Genomic DNA, 19,941 nt, shown 5'->3' with positions numbered 1-19,941 from the left:
CTGTTGCCTCTTTTCGCCTGTGATTTTGTGCACCAACATATGTAGTAGCTCCTCCATTATTATGGGCTCGGGTTGTACCCACAGCTGGTCGTTTTCCGGATCCTCCGTCATATCCGTGACCAAATCCAGGAGTATCTTAACTTCCTCAGTTGCCTCTCCTCCCCCAATCCGGTCCGCTAGTCCACGGAGAAAATCCAGCGGAATTACTGACAATGAGAATCTCGGATTTTCTGCGGGCCGGCTCGGTGCTGGTGGATGAGCTGCATACCTGTCACCAGGCATCGCACCTTCCCATTGTTCCCATTCTTCTGTGGGCTCATGTATGCATGGATCCCTATTTTCATATTGAGCTTGGAAGCGAGTAATCATCGCGTTGTACCCAGATGAAGTCTGATCGGAGTATTGGTGGGCAGGGGTCGTCTGTTGCGAGTAGAGCTCGCCATGATGCTGTTGCCTCTTTTCGCCTGTGATTTTGTGCACCAACCTATGTAGTAGCTCCTCCATTATTATGGGCTCGGGTTGTACCCACAGTTGGTCGTTTTCCGGATCCTCCGTCATATCCGTGACCAAATCCATGAGTGTCTTAAATTCCTCAGTTGCCTCTCCTCTCCCAATCCGGTCCGCTAGTCCACGGAGAAAATCCAGCGGAATTACCGAGACACTCGGATTTTCTGCGGGCCGGCTCGGTGCGGGTGGATGAGCTACAAACCTATCACCATGCATCGCACCTTCCCGTTGTTCCCATTCTCCTGTGGGTTCATATTGGCATTGATACCTAAAGTCATATTCAGCTTGGAAGCGAGTTTTCATCGCGTCCATTCCATGGGTATAGAATTCAATCTGCTCAGCTGGCTTATAAGGATGGTGGAAGGCACTAGGCTGTTGTGATGGAATGTAATTTTCGTTAACAACATCACCTTCTGTATGCTGGTATGATTTCCCGCGGTCCATTCTATTGTCCCATTCCTGTCTATCGTCTTCAGCCAACATACAAGGATAGTTGTTGGCGTCAACACGTGCTGATGGGATATAAATTGGATTAGAAAATTCTCCTTCATCAGGGCAATGAGTATGATTGAATCCAATTAGTTTGTTACGGCCCGCTATTTTGTTCTCATGCGAATGCTGTGATGGTATGTTGCTTAGGTTCATAGCTTCACCTTCGGTATCGAGATAAGGGCTCTCGCAGTCCATCGTACTATCCAATTCCTGTGTCTCGTCTTCAGCCATCATGTAATGATGTTTGTAGGCATTAACACGTTCCATTGGAATATACATGAGATTTGATAAATCGTCTTCACCACTGCCGAAAGTGTCATTGCATCCCATTTTTGTGTTATGGCACAATTTTTTCTTCTTAGGGGGCATATCAGAATATTCCACGTCATTATCTTGCTCAGTTGAGAAGTGGCATTTATTAATAACGTTACCGTTCCCATGAAAGGAAGGACTCTCGTCACCAATTGCATTTTTCCTTCTAATACTTCTTCTTTCGGCTGGAAGAACTCGATAGTTGCCGGAATAAATACGTTCATTTGTGACGTCGACGTCGATAGGATATATGACATCTCCTTCTCCATGGAATTGTATATCTCTGCATCCTATTCTGACATTTTCTCCAGCTATTATCTTCCCATGTGCCGTATTAAAGCCATCAGCTTGTTTTTTTTCAATAAGGCGTGCATTTATTGCCATACGTTTGGCGTTGGGATTCCCATTTTTGTAACCCTTTTCCTCATCCAAGCTATCTGCCTTCCGTTTAGCTGGCACGCAAGAACGATATGAAGCGCCAGGATTTTTTGGTGGGGAAAGATGAGAATTTACCATCTCAAATTCAACACTGACACGAGTATTAGTGTAATCTGTTTCCTCGCGTCTGCCATTTGCTTTGAGGATCGCACTTTTGCGACCAATTCCCTCGTTTCTGCCTTCTTTATCCTGTTCAGTTGGCACGACAGGACGATTAAAAACGGTGATACCGTGATGAATAGTTGATACAATCATGTTTTCCGGGACAAAACCGCGTTGTTTAATGTCTGATGATGACGGTGTCGTCGGAAGTTCCGCAAAAATCTTCAAATCAGTCGTTTGGTTTATCGCGGAAGTAGATGCAGGAACAGCGCTTACAGAGTAAACTCCACTTCTTGCCGGAAGATGGGTTAGTATACATTCAGTAGCGTATATATAGAGGGAGTTTCAGGGGGGTAGGACCTCCTCTCTGGAGCCTGCGCTCCTTATGAGTCCTCTAATTTAGACAACTGTCTTTACGTTAGCCTTTCAGAAAATAGCTCTTTGTTTCAAATGAATGTGGCCCCTTCATTCCAGGGTTAAACATAAACTTCTCTGTACATATCTTTGCTAAATGACCCGATAGTATTTTAGCCAATCATGAATTAAGGAGCTACTTCGTGAATTTAAGCACTTTTTTACTGTCTTCCACCGGTGTCAGCTGTAAAACCTTACTTTAGAGAGTGGTAGTGTCACCACATCGCTGATTTAGAGTGACAAGGTTCTAGTTGTCATTTTGGTCGATGATTTCGCTAGCTAATACCAATGCTATTTATGCATGGCATAATTGAAAAACGGACTTTTCCTGGACTTTGGAGGGAAACAAAGGTAATAAGAATTGAAAATTGCAAGTGTGATTGATTAAACTACAGCATTGAGTCGAAGGCAGTTGTCTAAATAATAGAAGTCCTAAGATTGCAGAGCGGAAAAAAAACAGCAGAGAAAATCGCGAATGTGTGAATGATGAAGAGCCGAAATTATTTTCGCAGCTATTATGTACCTAATCCTCTTATTTTTCATCAAGACTATGGTAATAAAATCGATCGATTATGTAGCATGCAATCGAGTTTGGTACTCGATTGTTCACGAAGCAAAAGAGTAGGAGTAGTGTACATTACAGCAGTGAAAATACTTTCAACTCTTCATCATTCGCACATTCCCGCTGTTCTCTCATGTTTTGTACGCTATGTAATCTGGTGGAATTTCGAGCCAACGACCTATGTTATAAGAACCTTAGCGAATATAGGAATTTTAAAAATTGTCTTTCACCGGTTTCAGCTTTAGGGCCTTACTCAAGAGATTGTTGGTGTCTACACATCGCTGATTCGGCGACTTTTTAGTGGACGACTTCGTTATGTGATTATCATCGTCATTAGTCTGCAATCCTAAGAAAGGTTTGACGCAGCTCTCCATTCCTATCTCCTAGCCTTTTCACAGTGACATATTTCTTCTCTTTTACATCCTTTATAACCCTTCGTCCTATGTAACTCATTCGGGGCCGTCCCTTGCCCTTCTTCCCTTCCACCTGTCCTTCTACGATTGTCTTCATCAGGCCATCATGCCTCATAATTAGGCCAACTGGGTTGTGCCGTCTTCTGCTTAAGATTTTTAGAAGAGTACTCTTTTATCCCACTCTTCATAGCATTTCCTCATTACTTACACGGTCGATCCAATTCATCTTCTACAATCCAATTAATACGAAGCAAGTCTTAACTAAATGCCAACTACATTCCCCCGTCTTCTCCTTACGGCTTTTGGAAGATTTTTCATTTCTCCTTTTAGCTATTATTATCATTTCCTTATTAATGACTTAAAACTTATAAATATCCTGCTTGAAATATCCACAATGAGTTGTAAAATTAAAGGCCTCATAGATATAATAGCAGTTATAATATCCATGATATTAAAAACTGTTGTTCCGAACAGTATCCAAAGGTAACATATGTTCTGTATAAAATTGAATATCACAAACGTTTTGTCTGTATCTCTGGGGATCACCAAAAACCTTATAAATCACACACATCTATTCATTAGATGTTGTGAAGATATCTAAACGCCGTTTTACACGGGGCACGCACTTGCACAATCTGACGTGTGTACGAATGCGCAGTCAAAATTGTGTCGCGTAAAGCAGTGAATAGGGTAGTTTCCTTCATCAAAGAAAACGAAAGGCATTGATTGCGATTCGTTACCCACAATTAGTGTATTCATAATATACAAATTATTTGGTTTCAGAAATACCGGTTTAGACGAATAGCAATGGTCAACTTTAACCGCATTTGAAAAAGGGCAGATTGGCGCCTATACGATGCCACTACACGTGACGTCACAGGGACCTAGTTTCTATACGAGTAGATAGGAGTTTTACATCATCAGAGATTATCAATGCATGCATGAGGCACAGCGCTCAGGGAAACATGTCTTAATAATCACCTATTAACACTGGCTAAGGTCGGAAAGTTTTCTTCGTTTGATAAGGTATTAATTATCCTTATTTAAGCCAAGCGCTACCTGCTAGCAAGGTACTCTGCTACCTGTTAGCATCCTGCGTCGTATCAGCACTCAAAGCCTCGCCCCAAGGTCACCTCACTTGCGGCAGCGGGAACCAGAACGACGTCACACGGAGTTTTCCCAGCATTTATATTTAGCCGTCGCGTTTTCGGGCGCTTGAAAATTTTCACTTTTCATTTAATAAAGCGGAAAATAGATATCGTCATTTAAAAATCTAAAAGCGTTAAATACGTACTCCAGGAGTGATAATATTTCGATTTAGGCAATGAAAAAAATAGGAAACCCCCCTATTTTTATGAGCTGCGCTGAAAATTGCCAACCGCCACAACAAATATGCCTTTACCTTTTCGGATGGACTTGATGAAACGAATGATAATTTAAGATTTCACAGCCCCTTACTATGTTCTATTATAATGAAATGACAAACATTCAAAATTCGTGAGGCGAAGAGAATACTATTACTGCTGAAATATATGAAACACATTTGATATTTGGGCCTCTTATTCCTAGTAATTTAATTAAAATGAGCAGAATCAATCCACAGAAAATATTCCCAGGAAAATTTAAACCGGTCAAATTTTCCTGAGAAATCCGGAGGTGGGACAAGAGAAAATATTAATTTGAAGAAACATAAGTGTTAAATATTTTTACACAGGGGCATGCAATAGAAAATATACCTTTTCCAACCTATCTCTTCAATTTCATTTGAGTGTTTCCCTTTCTCTAGAAACTATTTTTACTCGTCAGGAGCTAATTCAACGATTCAAGGGCTACTACATATTTTATCTTTCCTATTAGCTTTTTTTTAAGCCAGCTGAAGCGGACATAGAAGATGTAACGCCTGCCAAATAAGCACAAACGTGGTAGAGAACCTGAGATTGAGTATATTCTAAAAGCAGTTATTTCCTAACCCAAATACACATAATTATGTCTGTGAAGGAACTTTCTCAATAACGAACCATTGTATTAACATTTTATTTTTCGTTCTTACACGTCTAGCCACTTTTATTCGAATTAAAAAATGGCGGGATTTTTGCCCGAATTTCTTTATCCTTTTGTCGTTGAAATAAACAAAAGAAAAGCGTAATGTAGGCTGCGCTCTGCATTGGAGTCTGCTGCAAGCCGAAATATGTTGTTTATACTGTGATATTTGTGTTTTTATTGCTTAATATGATTTAAAAACGTTAAATTATGGCAGTAATTGGTTATCCTTGTGTGCTCAGAATAGTTTCAAGGAGATATTATTCATTTTCGAAGCATCCAGGGTATAGAGACTTCAGTAGTTTGTCACCAAAACATTGTGTGTCACTGCACCCTAAAAACAAATGGAATGTTACTGCATTTGGCGGCATTGTGAAGCTAATGCATACATCCAATCCGTTATTCACCTTTTGGGAGAGAGATCCACGGAGTGGTTATCCTTCTACTGTTGAAATGCCTTCGAAAGTTCAATTAATACGCGATGGAATCAAGGAATTGAAAAAAGAAATACAGATGTGGAAAGAAGAAGTGAAAGAAACACTGGAAAATGACCCTGTTTTGGTTTATAGACCAGGTAAAAATCGCAGCTTAATTAATTTTATAGAATATCTTGATAACTCAATTACACGTAGGCGTAGAATTGCGCAGTTTTGATTATCGGAAATCGTTTCATTGAAGAAACTGATTTACTCCTACGGATAATGTCAACTGAAGCTAATAATAGGTGAATGGTATAATATTTTCTTAACTAAAAATCGGTTATCCTTCTCATTCGTTCTGCACTTCAAATGTGAGTCATTTTTTATTTATAGAGATGTTTTGAGCTTTGGCGATTTTATACTTGAATATTTTAAAGTTCAAGTACCTAGTGAAACCAAAATCAGCCGAAGATCAGAGAATCTTTAAAACTACTACTCCAGAGAATGGATGAAATTCCTCCGATGGATTGACATCTTGCATAGTTGATTGCGATCGCTTATTCAACGCGTTTTTCTCAACTTTTAACGTCCACTGGTTATTTCTTTATAACTCCGGCATGCATCTGAGAAAATACTAATTGTAATGTAGTAATGAGCAATCATCTCTAATTGTATATTCATATGATGTGCATTTATCTCCCCCGGGCAGATGAGCTGGACATCTGTTGGCAGTTCGGATCTCCGGAAGCATTATCTCAGTGGGTAACTTCAAGTGACAGTGACCACAACCAGGGGCAGAGTACATGTGAACTGATAAGGAGCAATGCCGGTAAAGGACTTTTCCAAGGGAATTTATGCGTTGATCCTCCCAAAGATGGAAGGGTAAAGAAAGCGGGTTACTGCAATATGAGAACCATCAGAGTACAGGTGAGGACAAATTTTTCAGTTGTAGTGTTTGTAGTTTTCTTTTAGCTGATTTGGGTTATCCTCATCATGCTCCAGGAGAAAATTATTCCATTGAAAAGTTATGCTGCTCAGTCCTACTCATAAAAAATTCAAGTTGAATTCTTCTAGAAGCCGAAGCACCTGTACTAATATTTTGAGCTATAGCCTTAGGAACCTCTCCATCTAATTTATTTTAGCCTGTAAACAACTTCTCAGTTGATTTTGTGAAGGTCCACCAAATGATGCTTCATGAGGCTTCTTGTCCATCCCTTTTCCTCCTAATTTTTACCTATTCTCGCCTGAAAGCTATTTTTTGTTGCAACTGGTTCGCTATGTCTCTCAGATTTGGATTTTCTGCGATTTATCAGTCAAAACTTCCTGCAATATTTTTCCCAGGGCTTCAATGCACATGTTGTCCTTACCACTCAGCGCAACATCTATTTTAATGGTGATTGTTTCCATTGAATACTTTATATCTCTATGAGGAAATGTCAGTTAGGCATTTAGTCAAATCTCGAATGTATAGGTTTTTTGGTCTAAGCTGTTGGGTTCTCTAGCTCCCCTAGAGACCATAGGTCTCACAACCCATTGACTTTGTTCCTGAGCATTCAAATGGAGGCAAAACAGTTGACTAATTCAAGAAAAGTGTGCTGAAAGTGCATTTTGTCCTTCTGGTTATTAATGGATTTTTGTTTCATTTACTTATGTATTTATATTTTGTTCTTCCAATTTTATTCTCTATAATTTCCCAAATCTCTTCTCATTGGTTCTAAAATTTAGTACCCTCCTGATATTTTTCTTTGAAGCCAGTTAAAAGATTTGCGGAATTCTATTATTTAACTTAAAAGCCATTTTTCTCTTGTTATAACTATTAATTAGTTAATGATGATATTTATTTATACTGAAAATGAATCTTTTGTTTTTTCATTTATTATGTGTATTTTCTCCAATGATTTTGACCTCATATGTCCATTTTTTATTGCTTCATCAGTTTTTTTCTTTTGCAGTCTAAAAGAATTCTTACTTGTCTTTGTTTCATGAGATTAAGAAAGATCAGTTAATCATAAAATTTCTGTATTAATGTTCGTGAGAATGTTATGCATGTTCTTAAACCTTGACAGCTTATTTTCTTTTTTGTTTGTTTCACATTTTTTTTGGGAAGGTTAAGTGTTCTGTCAATTTTTAATAACTTTGTCTCCTTTTATCTTATTTTCCTGATTGTATTCTCCTTTAATACATTTTATAAGTCTACAGTGAACTTGAATTTGAAAAAGGGACTTAAACAAGAATGCATTAAATACTCAAGATTTAAAAAAAATAGTTAACAGCAATTTAACCGTAACCACAGTTACTTTTTTTTAATTGTAACCTTGGCTGCAACTGAAATAAAATATCCTTTCCTGCACACCTCTAAGCATTGTTTATCTCCATGCATACTTCCACGCAAGCCATCTCATCTTGTTTTCTTTTATTCACCTGATTTGAAAATGTCAGGAGGAAAGAGCGCAGGGTGTGTTTCAGAATGTATGTACTTCAGTTAGTTCATGCCATTTCTGTTCCAAATTTTTGGGCATTTTTACCACAGCTTAAATCCTAGTGGTTTTTTTTAACAGTGCAAATGTTGAAGTCATCTCTCTTGTATTTATTATAGTGGCCCTTTCACAACACTCTTCTATCCATGTAAATTTCCATCTTCCATTTACTGCCCGTTTTAATATTCCTGTTCCCCCATTTCTACCTCTTTGTATTATCTATTCATGTGCTAATTTAACTATGCTTCAGCCTAAATTCTCACACCTTTACTCGATGTTCTATGTTCCATTTTTTTGTGTGTTCTCTGTCCATCAGTAATTGGCACATATGTTCAGCTGCTGCAACAAAAATGCTTATTAGGCACTCACTGAACATGTACTGTACATGTATTTTTGAGTTGCTACAAAATCCCTATGATGCTGCTGCAGTTAGTACAGCTCTGCACATTCACTCCCAGCATTTTCCTTTTCATGTCTCTCAACTTTTGGCGTGTTATACCTTAGGAAATGAAGAAAACTTTTCTTTATGCATTGATGAGTATCCTATGGACAACTTCATTGTTCAGTGGTACTAAAGTTACTCATGAAACAATAAAAAGCCATCTGTATTGCAAGCTTCATGCTACATAATTTGAAGAATTACAGAGAAACACATGTAATTGTAGAAAAAATCCTTTTTTGTTCCTCTTTATCCAATTTATGTTTTTATTCAAGGGTTTGCTGAAATTGGATTGTATTGTTTAAAAACATTGTTGTTATTATTATTATTAATAGGGCAGTTTTTGAACCTTATAGAAAAGTCCTCTTTCCACAAAGCTCTCTTTTATGACTTCATTTCAGTTTGCATACATATTGGAGACCCCAACGCGTAGGAATGCACCCACCAAAGGGGCTGATTACGTCAATCTTGGGTCCTTAGCTCCCCCACGCACGAGGTTTTCCCTTCTTTCTCATGTCATTCCTCCCCCTTTCTATTATATCGTCGATGACGAGTAATCCATTTTGTAAAATGCACATAATCCCTCCTGTAGCCCATGTGTCCATGAAAAACATCCTTTTTTATTTGTGCTGTAAAATGCATGATCTTTCTGCAGCCTTTTTTTAGTTTTCTACGTAAGGATTTTATGTGCATAATTTGCATCTTCTCTTTCTCCCTTTTCAAGCGCCGTGAAGCATGTATACATATATTACGTGTTTTGTTAAAACAATTAAAATTGTGCACCTGATAAAACATAACATATACTCTTGATTTAAGTTGCCTTTCAGTGTCATTTGAAATTTTTGTTTTGTAATTGTTTTCCTCTGCCTTTGTAGAAATCTTTCAAGAGGGACTCGTTTCATGACTGGACTATGTACACTCATTTGGTGATGAGAATCAGAGGAGATGGTCGTCCCTACCTCCTCAACATCTCCACGGCTGGTTATTACGATTTGTTTTGGAATGATATCTACAGCTATGCCTTATTCACCAGAGGGGGACCCTACTGGCAAGTGTCCAAAGTATGTATCAGATTGCATATTTACTCTGGCTACCCTGAGCTAACTACTGTGAATAATTACGTTGTCAAGACTGGTATTGGAATCCTTGGCATTTGGGATGCTATCACAGTCAATAAATACCTCCAATTTTAGGATCCGATCAAGTCAAAGTGGTGGTTACAGTGTTGACTTCCTTGTTAAAAGAATTTTTAGAGATCACCGATACCTATATTAGTGCCATTTGGAAGACATTTAAGTGCAGCAATTCATGCGTCAGATGGGGCAGTAAGCCATGATCCCCTTAGCACCTTTTCTTAACAGCAGGGTGATGCCAATACATAGAAGGTTTCTTTCCTACTATCCTTCTAGTTATATCGGGGTACTTCATCGTTGTTACCTCTTAACTCTCAGGGATTTCTCGTGAAGTCACCTTTATTTCAAGTAAAAACTCAAGAGAGAACCAAGTTTCATTAAAGGCGCAGCCATCTTTTTTACATCTCTGTCCACAAATTACATTACCTCCGGAAGGCGGGAGAGAAACGAAAGTCAACTATGCAAACCCGTGAAATATAGCACTTCTCTACCAGTTTTTATCTTTAAGTTTATTGGTGTACTAACCATGATGATAACTTTTACAGGAGTCACCCCGAATGCCCAAATTGTGCGAAAATTCCACAGAGACAAAATCATTCGCCTTGACCAGGATCCCAGTCTTCTTTCTCTGTGGAATTCCATCATTCTCTACCTGTCCCTGATTGTACAACTGATCTAATGTGTCAATCGAATACCAATACCTTCAGTTACCTGCTTACCAAGCAGGTAGTTGGATTTCCTAATTACTGAGGATGAGATGGTATGAAACTAGGAAGCCTAGGTTTATCATTTTATTCTATTTCCATAAAGATATTTTCTTAACATTGAAATTCCAGTGTAGTCATTTTGAGCATATTAGCTGACATTTCACATGTAGTCACCTTTTTATTAATGTTATCAAAGAAGCATTTTCTCTCTATGACATTTCCCTATTGAATATAGTAAAACATTGTGATGTTTGTTCTGTCCACATTATTTTTCGTATTATCTTCTATACCTATTGGTTTCCTATTATTTTTGTTTGCCTAAATCGAAAGATATTACTCCTGCAGTACGTATTTCATGCTTTTAGATTTTTAAATGACGATATCTGTTTTCCGCTTTATTAAATGAAAAGTGAAAATTTTTAAGCGCGCGAAAACGCGACGGCTAAGTATGAATGCTGGGGAAAGCCCGTGTGACGTCATTCTGGTTCCGGCTGCTGCCTTTTGAGGCCACCTTGGTGCGAGGCTATGAGCGCCGCTACAATGCAGGTTAGGTAGCGCTTTGCTTAAATAAGGATCATTAATAGCCTATCAAACGAAGGAAACTTTCCAACCTTAGTCAATTTTAATAGCTGTTTATTAAGACATGTTTCCCTGAGCTCTGCACCTCATGCATGCATTGGTAATCTCAGACGATGTAAAACTCCTATTTACTCGAATAGAATCTAGGTCCCTGTGATGTCACGTGGAGTGGCATCTCGTGGGTGCCAAACTGGCCTTTTTCAAATGAGGTTAAAATTGACCATTAAGATTCATCTGAACTGGGACTTCTAAAACCAATTAATTTGTATATTTTGAATGCATAAATGGTGGGTAATGAGTCACAGTCTATGCCTTTTGTTTTCTTTGAAGGAAGCTACCCTATTACTCATTATCTTGCCTATACATATTTCAAAGCTTTCACTGCACCATGAGGTCTAGTCGAAGATGAAACAAAAGCTTAGTAGAGCAGAAATAAGGAAAGAAGCTAAAATTAAATATTTACATGTACTTTATAATTGCCTTGTGGAAGGATGTCTTCACTCTTGTGTGTTTTGTGTTTATTTTCAGATCCCTTTCTCAAAGTTCTTCTTGAGTAGCAAGGGGAGAATCCAGGACAAGCAAGCCCCATTGGCTCTAGATCGAGTGTCACACTTAGGAATAACCATGGGAGACAAAGTAAACGGCCCATTTCGATTGGAGATTGACTACATTGGTCTGGAATTTGATCCTGGGCACACTGAGAAGTTTGCCTATGAAATGTACAGAACTCCAAAATACGTGGCTGCCACATAACAATCCAGATATCTTGGATACCATGTAAGAGAGCCTGTAGCAATTATTTATCTGCAGAACTGTAAATAAATTATTTTTATTTTCTACCATAGTATTGGATCATTGGCTTTTATCCTTTTATGTAAATATCAACATATTTAATACATTAACTATGTGAAATAATATCCCAGAAGTAATCATACAAAGTATACCTGAAGTACCTTGTCAGATTTCTTTTCACAGTCACAGGAGAAAATAGATATGGCATCCACATCATTTTCGTCCTGGAGCAATTGAGGGCAGAATTATTATCTGAGAAAGAGGAGCCATCTCATAAGGTATCCCTAACAACCTCCCCTGGTGTTAATATACCTACCCTGATGAAACCTACTAAATCAGTGTCTCTATTCCAATTGAAAAATGGATTTAGGAGATATTTTGTGGTTGAAGCTTTTGTGGATCATTATTGGTGTTTTTTTCTCGGGTGTAACCAGCGTTTAGTTGGGTATGTTGACCAAATTTTGGTGGCTGCTATTTTTTTATTTTTCTTAGGGAATGAGTTAACTTTTGAGTGGAAGGTACCTACTTATGTTGCCTCAAGTATGGGTGGAGTTTGGAAGATAACAGCTCTGACTAAGACAGTCCTGCATTTTAGAAAGCTTTTCTTCCATACATCGGTTGTGTAGCAGATAGGATAAGAAACAATATATGTAGATATGAGATACAAACTGTGTTTAAAATTTTTGAAATTTCATGGGGGGGGTGTGATGAATGTCACACCATTACAAGTGGAAGCAGTGTATGAGATTCCATGCCGAACTTACGACAAGAAAAGCATCGGAAAAACTGGTCATTCCTTTAAAACCTGGCTGGAAGAACACATCACTTGGACAACTCTTGAAGTCAGAAACATGACACCTCGGGAGATGCCATTACCTTCAGAAAAACAAATAATGGCCAAAGTGGAAATTTTCTGTCCTGAGCTGATGTGCACGGAGTTGAAGATGAGGAAATGCAAAAAGAACTTCAATATGGACCATGGTCTGAAAATCAGCATCCATAAATGTGATTTTGTCGTGGAGTCTGCTTTACTAAAATGTAAAACTCTTCTATCTCTCTCTTTCCATCTGGTTTTCCTTCCTTCCTTCATTCTTCTGCTGCACCTCATTTCAAATTCTTCCACCCCTTTGCTACCATCAAGGTCCAAGTCTCAGTCCAATTTAGAGACATGATCGTTACATAGCATCTGATGAGTTGCTTCCTCACGTCTAACAGGGCCCCCACTCAACCTTGAAAACCTTAAAACCGTGAATTTCTTCCACCGTGAAAAAACCTGGAAAAAGCAGCGAATTTCGTCGTAAAACCTTAAAAATCTCTCGAACTCGATTTTAGAACTACGAATGAAAGAGCAAAAGAAAAAATTGAAATGTCGATCTTGTTTTGAGGTCAGTCATGTGCAGACGCTGTCCATGCATTTATCTGCACACGTATATTCTAAGCGCAATTGTTGGTCCGTGTGCCGTGATGACACATTGACCTTAAGCCTGTACCAAAGCCGGAAGACTGGCAACCAAAGTGTTCATTAACACTAGCGAAAATTCAGACACTTCTTAATTTCCCTGGCACCCTGGTCCCTTCATTTTCCCGCTGACAAACTTAAGCCGGAGCTGAATTTTGCTAGTGACGTCAGGAGAGAGAGAGAGCACTTTCATTGCTGCATTTGCATTCATGGCGTCTGTCGCGTTTGTAAAAATTTTAGTTAACCTGTGGCCGATGATCGTTACGCGATCAATATTACTGCCTAAAAAAGTTTCTCTAAAAACTGTGAATTTGACGACATCTAGACCGTGAAAACCTGGAAAAAACCGTGAATTTTATATTTCAGTTTGGGTGGGAACCATGTCTATGCTTGTATTCTTGTTGTGAGTTGATTCGTCTTCTTGTAACATGCGCTCCTAGCCTATTGTACTGACGATTTCTTCCTTTCTTCGCCCATCACTGATAAATCGGCTTCCTCGATAGTAAAAACTCTTTCGCTTCTTCAAGCTGTTGTTTTTCTAGTGAATATTTTGTTCCTATCGCCTCTCCCTCCCTGCACTCTTTTTTTTCTTTTTGCCGATTTTCTGCTGATACGTAGCCATTTCCCTTTTCGTATTTATCAGAGTTTTCTCCAAATCACTCTCTATTTTGGCTCTATTGCACATCTTCACATAGTTTTATCATCCACTCTTCTCTAGCTTATCTTGCTTTGCAACAAATCGCAAATTCCTTATTCTCTTGTTGATGGCCTGTCCTCCTTAGTTTTTGCATTCCTTACTTTCTCCTTTCTTCAATGAGGCAATGGGGGATGGAGGGGCACGGCAGGGGACCCTCCCCCCAGGCAACTGGGGTTCCGTGAACATAGTTTAAAAATGACATTCCTGGAAATACTTTTTACATCATTTTGGCACTTAAAATTTAACTTAAAGTAGATGCAGTTATTATATTATATCAAAACTAGAAAAAAATTTTGAATAATCTTTTTATTTGTCTAAGGCTTTGGGGGGGGGGGGGATTTTCCCCTCATCCCTCCCCCCATAGTTATGCCAACGTTCTGTACGTCTTCCCAGTTAATTTTCATCCTCGCTTCTCTTGCCTTCCTCACTGTACAACATATCTTGTTTCTTTACTCTATTGTTAAGGTTTTTCCCTTCATTTTTTTCGCATTCTCGTACTTTCATCTTTCTTCAATAAAATCAAATACTTCTTGCGTGATCCATGATTTTATCATAACAGCTTTTGTTTCTACCAAGAACTTAATCAGCTGCTGCCTGTAGTCCACTTCTAATGTTTTTTTCAGCTCTCTCTCCCACAGATTTGTAGGCCGCATCCTCTCCAATTCTTTTTTCCACTGCTCCTTTAAGGCCCATTGATATTGAGCCTCCTTCAAACTTTTCAACCTGCTAGATGTTTTTCGTGGCTTTCTTCATTTTTTCGAATTTTCGGTGGCATTTTATTGTAACTAAGTAATGGTCACTGTCGATATCTGCCCCAGAGTAGCTTTTGTGATCCTTCACTTGGTACCTGATTTGGAATCTTCTAATGTCTCCTGATCTTCTTCACACTAGATTTTTGAATAATGCGTTGGCAGAGGCAGATCCACAGAGGGTCTAAAGTGAGTCGAGGTGCCCACCCCCCTCTTGGGTATCCAATTTACACGAGATAAAATGGAAGTGTTGTTCCATTGCTGAATATATACAGGAGAGGTGTGCCCCCTAGCCTGTCCCCTTCCTGTCCCTATCCTGCTGTGTTGGCAACCACTAGCCTGTGTTCAATGATGAATCAAGTAGTCTTACATTCATCTGCTATCTCGTTCTTTTTCCACATGTTTTAAAGAAATTTTGTAAGTGTTCAGTGTTCTTCAGCTACAACCAGAGTTGAGTTATCACAGGATCACTTCATGTGGCAGTTGGGGATTGGGGATACAGAGGAAAACTCAAGGGGGGTGCAAAGGATATCTTGAGTTACCTTTTACTTTTATCATAATAAAAAATAGTCAAGTCACATGCAGTGCTTCAGAAATTTTTAATTGAAGTGATTGTAAACATATTCAAGACATTGCCATCTAATGATATAAAAAAGCTACAATTGTGGTTCTGCTATGTTTGGCAATACGGATGGCCCCGCAAAGGGGGGGTACGTGCCCCCCATCTGTATCCGCCTCTATCATGTGGTGGAGAAAGGCTTTGAATTAGTATACTCAAATTGATCGAAGACCAGTATTTAGAGGCTGCGTAAGGAGTTTCATATTTGGGGGCGAATTATATAGTGACGGATAGCTTTTTTTGGGCCATTTCTCGCCTCCTCCTCCCTTCCCAACCTATGCATATAACGTCACGTGAGATTTCAGCGACCCCCCTCTTTTTATTATCCTTCTTCCCCTTGCAGAAAAGCCCACTAATACATTTGGTACATGCGATGCCTCTTATTGTTAGTTAAATGATTTTTTTCTGAATTTCTGGTTATATTTTTTATAAATAATGCCATTTGAATTATGAACAGCTTCTAGAATGATGGGGTGCAGCGGTAGGAACCGCCACAACTCGAAAACAGTGTGTTCTGATCTTCAAATGTTCAGGATATGAAGGCCTGGTTACACTGTACATTAACATGTACGAGTTATTGTCTGTTTGCAAGAATTATTTTTGTGGACCGGTACGTTACATGTATGAATGCATGAATCAAATCAGTACAGATTCTATATTCCGTTCATGTGTTCGCATCAGTTGGGTGTTGATAAGGTGAATTTTCGTGTTCATACATTTAAACATTAACTTGTGCCTGTTAATGTATTGTGTAACCAGGCCTTTAGAAATTGACCCTTGTCAATATTTTCCGATATTTCAAATTTTCAACTGTGTATGGTTCTCTGAGAATTTAAAGATGATTGCGTGATTTTTTTAAAGATTAAGTTGTCACAATAAAAGAAAAACTTATAGAGTTCGATAAGGAGTGATGGGTAATCTGAAGTGGTTGGCTTTTTCATTGCCGAAATAGGATTACCTAAATTGTGGGGATGGGAGCAATGAAGGTATGCTACGAACTTGCAGTCGACCCACTGCTCTATCTTGCATTTGAGTGCATCCGAAAAGAGCTGTGATTTACAAAAGTCTGAGGTGAATTGGTTTTAGAAGTCCCAGGGCAGTGGCGGATATAGATGGGGGCACGCACCCCCTTGTGGGGCCAAACATTGCAGAACCACAATTGTAACTTTTTTATATCATAAGATGGCAATGTCTTGTATTTTTATATAATCACTTTAATTAAAACCTTCTTAAACTTTGCATGTGACTCGATTATTTTTTATTGCGATAAAAGTAAAGGTAACTCAAGGTATTTTTTGTACCCCCCTTGAGTTTTTTCTGTATCCGCTACCAGGGGTGGATCCAGGATTTTTTTCTGGGAGGGGCACAAGGATACCTCGTAATACAAAACGAACGCAATGATAATGGGACCGTATTAAAAATCTTGCATATTTTTGAGGGTCTGGGGGGGTGCCCCCCCTGGATCCGCCTATGTCGCTACTGTCCCAGAGGCGCAGCTAAGAATTAAGGCTAGGGGGGTTTTAGGCGCAACTAATACTTTGGGGTGTAAGGGTATTGCATATGCGCCAGGGCAAGTGGGAATTGCGGGGCCCCTCCTCCAGAAAAATTTTAAGAATGTTTCAAAACGGCGAGTTTTACGGCTTTCTTAGGGATATTTGATTAATCCTAACACTATTCTATAAGGAATACTAATCCATTAAGTAAAATAGATTAAACTTAAAAATTTCTCTGAGCTCTAGGGGGGTTTATTTCCCAAACCCCCCTCGCTGCACCACTGAGAAGTCCTGCCCTCCTGCGCAGCATGTATGAGAAAATGCCGACCCCTAGGAAAAATTTGGAGTTCTAGGTGATGGCAGTGGCACAGCGTGTTTTGGGGGTTTAACCCCTTCCCCTTATCCCCCCCCCCCCCAAGCTCCAAGAAATTTTTAAGTTTAATCCATTTTACCTAATTCGATTGATATTACTAATAGAATAGTGTAAGGATTAATAAAATATCCCTCAGAAAGCCATAAAACTCACCATTTTGAACCGTTTATCTTAAAATTCCGCAATTTATTAATCTTGCTCATACCGCTTATCCTGATGGGTATTCCATACCCCCACACACCCCGGTATTGGTTGCACCTAAACCCCCCCGCCCAGGCTCATTTCCCAGCTGCACCCCTGGATGATGGGATAACCTTTTTGGCATACTTGACTGTACTGCATTTTCTGCTGATTGCTTTTTAACCGTGTGAAGAATTTCTTGAGGGCCCAGGTTGTTTGTGAGTAAAATCTGTATGGGCTAGCTGAGCGGGGAATAGAGTCCGCAAATATATTTCCACCGAAACCCATGACAACTAGTGGTGGTGCATTTGCTTTCAGCGATTCTCCATTTTAAAAAGTGAGCTTCAACTTTCGATTTCTGCCCCTCCCCTCCCCGTTTTTGCACTCCCGAAGCAGAGCATTTCACGTGAATAGGCTGCAAGGCTTCTGTGAGCGTTGATATTTATTTAGTTATTTATTTATTTATTGAATTATTCAAAAACAACCAAAACGGCCTTCACATTGAATAGACAACTTAAAATCTGCAGATTTAACAAATATAAACTATTAAAGGCATGTAATATATACCTCAAGAAATCTTCAAAAAATGCTCTCGTATAAATTACTTCGCGTGACTTTGCCGAAAACCCATTTGAAGCTCTAAAGGTAAAATTTTGTTTAAAAACAGTGTCCGCCATTTTGTAACAGCATGGTAAGAATTTATCGATGATATTCTTTAAGATTACGGAAAATTAAAGAAAAAACACCATCCCAATAGATTGTGTGGTTTTTTCCCCGCAAGAATACACCTATAACTTCACCATCTACTTACTTTGAAAGATTTTCAGAGAAAATTGAAGACGGGCGTTTTTATGGAAATTTGCTCATGTTTGAGCCTCTGTATCTCAGTAACGAGTAAGAACTATGTCAAATGAAGTACATATCCATAAACTTCGATCATTTTTTAGAATACCTGCGAATTTTCAAGTTTATAACTCTAAAAAAGTCATTCTGTAATTTTGTCCGGCTTATTCCGATTTCCACCCACTTTGCGACGCGTCGCTTCGAATGCTGCATTCAACTGGCCCCGTCAAATTCCACACCACCGCGCCTGCCTGCCATACCAAAGGGCGTGGGTTCGAATCCCGCCTGGGTAGAATATGCACTATCCGGGGCATGGATGATGCGTGTTTATCGGAACAAGTAAATTGTAGGCAAGGGCTTCATGAGTTGCGCTGTTCGTAGTACATACTGAATGTTTGCATTTCCTTCCGTATGAATTTTGGTATATAGTTATTATCTCCTCTTTTGGGTTGGAGAATGTCTTCCACAAGTGGCGTTGCTAGGAATTTCATTCAGGGGGTCCAAAACCATGAGGGAAAATAAAAAAACAGGTTATGTACTAAGTGATGGGTCTTAGACTAATTTTAACACTTTTCAAAATCGAAAAAAAACTTAATTTTTTAAAGAATATTTTGTAAATACGTGATTTATCAATATTTTGTTTTCATTTATGAAGGGAAACAATTTGTTATTACATTTCGGGGGTGGGGGGGTCCGGCCCCCCTGGCTAAACCACTGTCTGTCACTCTCACCTCCTCCACCCTGCCTCTCTTTCGATTGGGCTGTCGAGTGAAGCCGAGATGTCGAAAGAAGCTGTGAACGCTCATTGTGCAAAGTTGTACGAATTGCAGAGATAATCCCTTCTACCGTAGTACGCCGGCGAGGAACGCATTACGGCTGCAGGGATTACGAGTAGAATCCAATTTGCATTAGCACCCATTAAAATGCGCCAGTTTCGGGATAAATATCCACAAAATATCCCTTCGTTCATTTAGCAGCAGGGGTACTTTCAGCGTTCTAACTGGAACATTGGAGAGGACGCAGTGTCCCTGCCATTCTGGGTTAAGGTTGCAGTTCTTGCGTATGATAAATTATCCAAACGTGATCAATTTTAAGTCATCCACCCCTAAAAAAGATCACGCTGTTAGGTAAACCCCTCTCTCATTTTTACGCCGTTACAGTGGCGTAACTATGGGAGGATAAGGATTCCCCCCCAAGGCCTCACAGAAATTTTAAAATACTATCTAGTTTTGTCATGCAGTAACTGCATCTGCTTAGAGTTAAGTCTTAAGTGACAAAATGATGTAAAATGTATTTCCAGACATGTCATTTTTCAAAAATTTTCCCGGACCGGACCCCGTTGCCTGGGAGTGGGGGTCCCCACCCCCGGCCATCGAATCCCCAGAGCACCCCCCCCCCCCAGAGCCTATCCCTAGTAACGCTACTGCGCCGTTACATATCTACTATCCAGTTGTTTTCGCGCTAAACTCCTGACAATTCTAATCAGTGGCACACTGGGGTGGGTTTATGAGGGATATCCCCTCATAAACCCACCCCAGAGATCAGAGAAGTTTTTTAAAAGTTTAATCCATATCACGTAATTGGATTGATATTACTAATAGAATAGTGTAAGGATTACCTAAAAATATCCCTCAGAAAGCCGTAAAATTCACGATTTGCAACCATTTATCTTAAAATTCCGCAATTTCCGCACTATACCTGT

The 19,941-nt window shown here is 39.3% G+C and overlaps 1 protein-coding gene across 1 annotated transcript; it reads left to right on the top strand.

Moving 5' to 3' along the window:
* The first annotated feature begins 5,386 nt into the window (after nucleotides 1-5,386).
* Nucleotides 5,387-11,878, top strand: LOC124168194 (complex I intermediate-associated protein 30, mitochondrial). Its single transcript, XM_046546328.1, has 4 exons — nucleotides 5,387-5,854; nucleotides 6,409-6,626; nucleotides 9,491-9,676; nucleotides 11,563-11,878. The coding sequence occupies exons 1-4, from the start codon at nucleotides 5,491-5,493 to the stop codon at nucleotides 11,785-11,787; spliced, it is 993 nt and encodes a 330-aa protein (XP_046402284.1). The 5' UTR covers nucleotides 5,387-5,490; the 3' UTR covers nucleotides 11,788-11,878.
* The last annotated feature ends 8,063 nt before the right edge of the window (nucleotides 11,879-19,941 follow it).

This window comes from Ischnura elegans, chromosome 11 (assembly GCF_921293095.1).
Source record: "Ischnura elegans chromosome 11, ioIscEleg1.1, whole genome shotgun sequence".
NCBI classification, from domain to species: domain Eukaryota; kingdom Metazoa; phylum Arthropoda; class Insecta; order Odonata; family Coenagrionidae; genus Ischnura; species Ischnura elegans.
The sequence above is the reverse complement of the archived record's forward strand: the minus strand, read 5'-3'. Positions and strand labels throughout refer to the sequence as shown.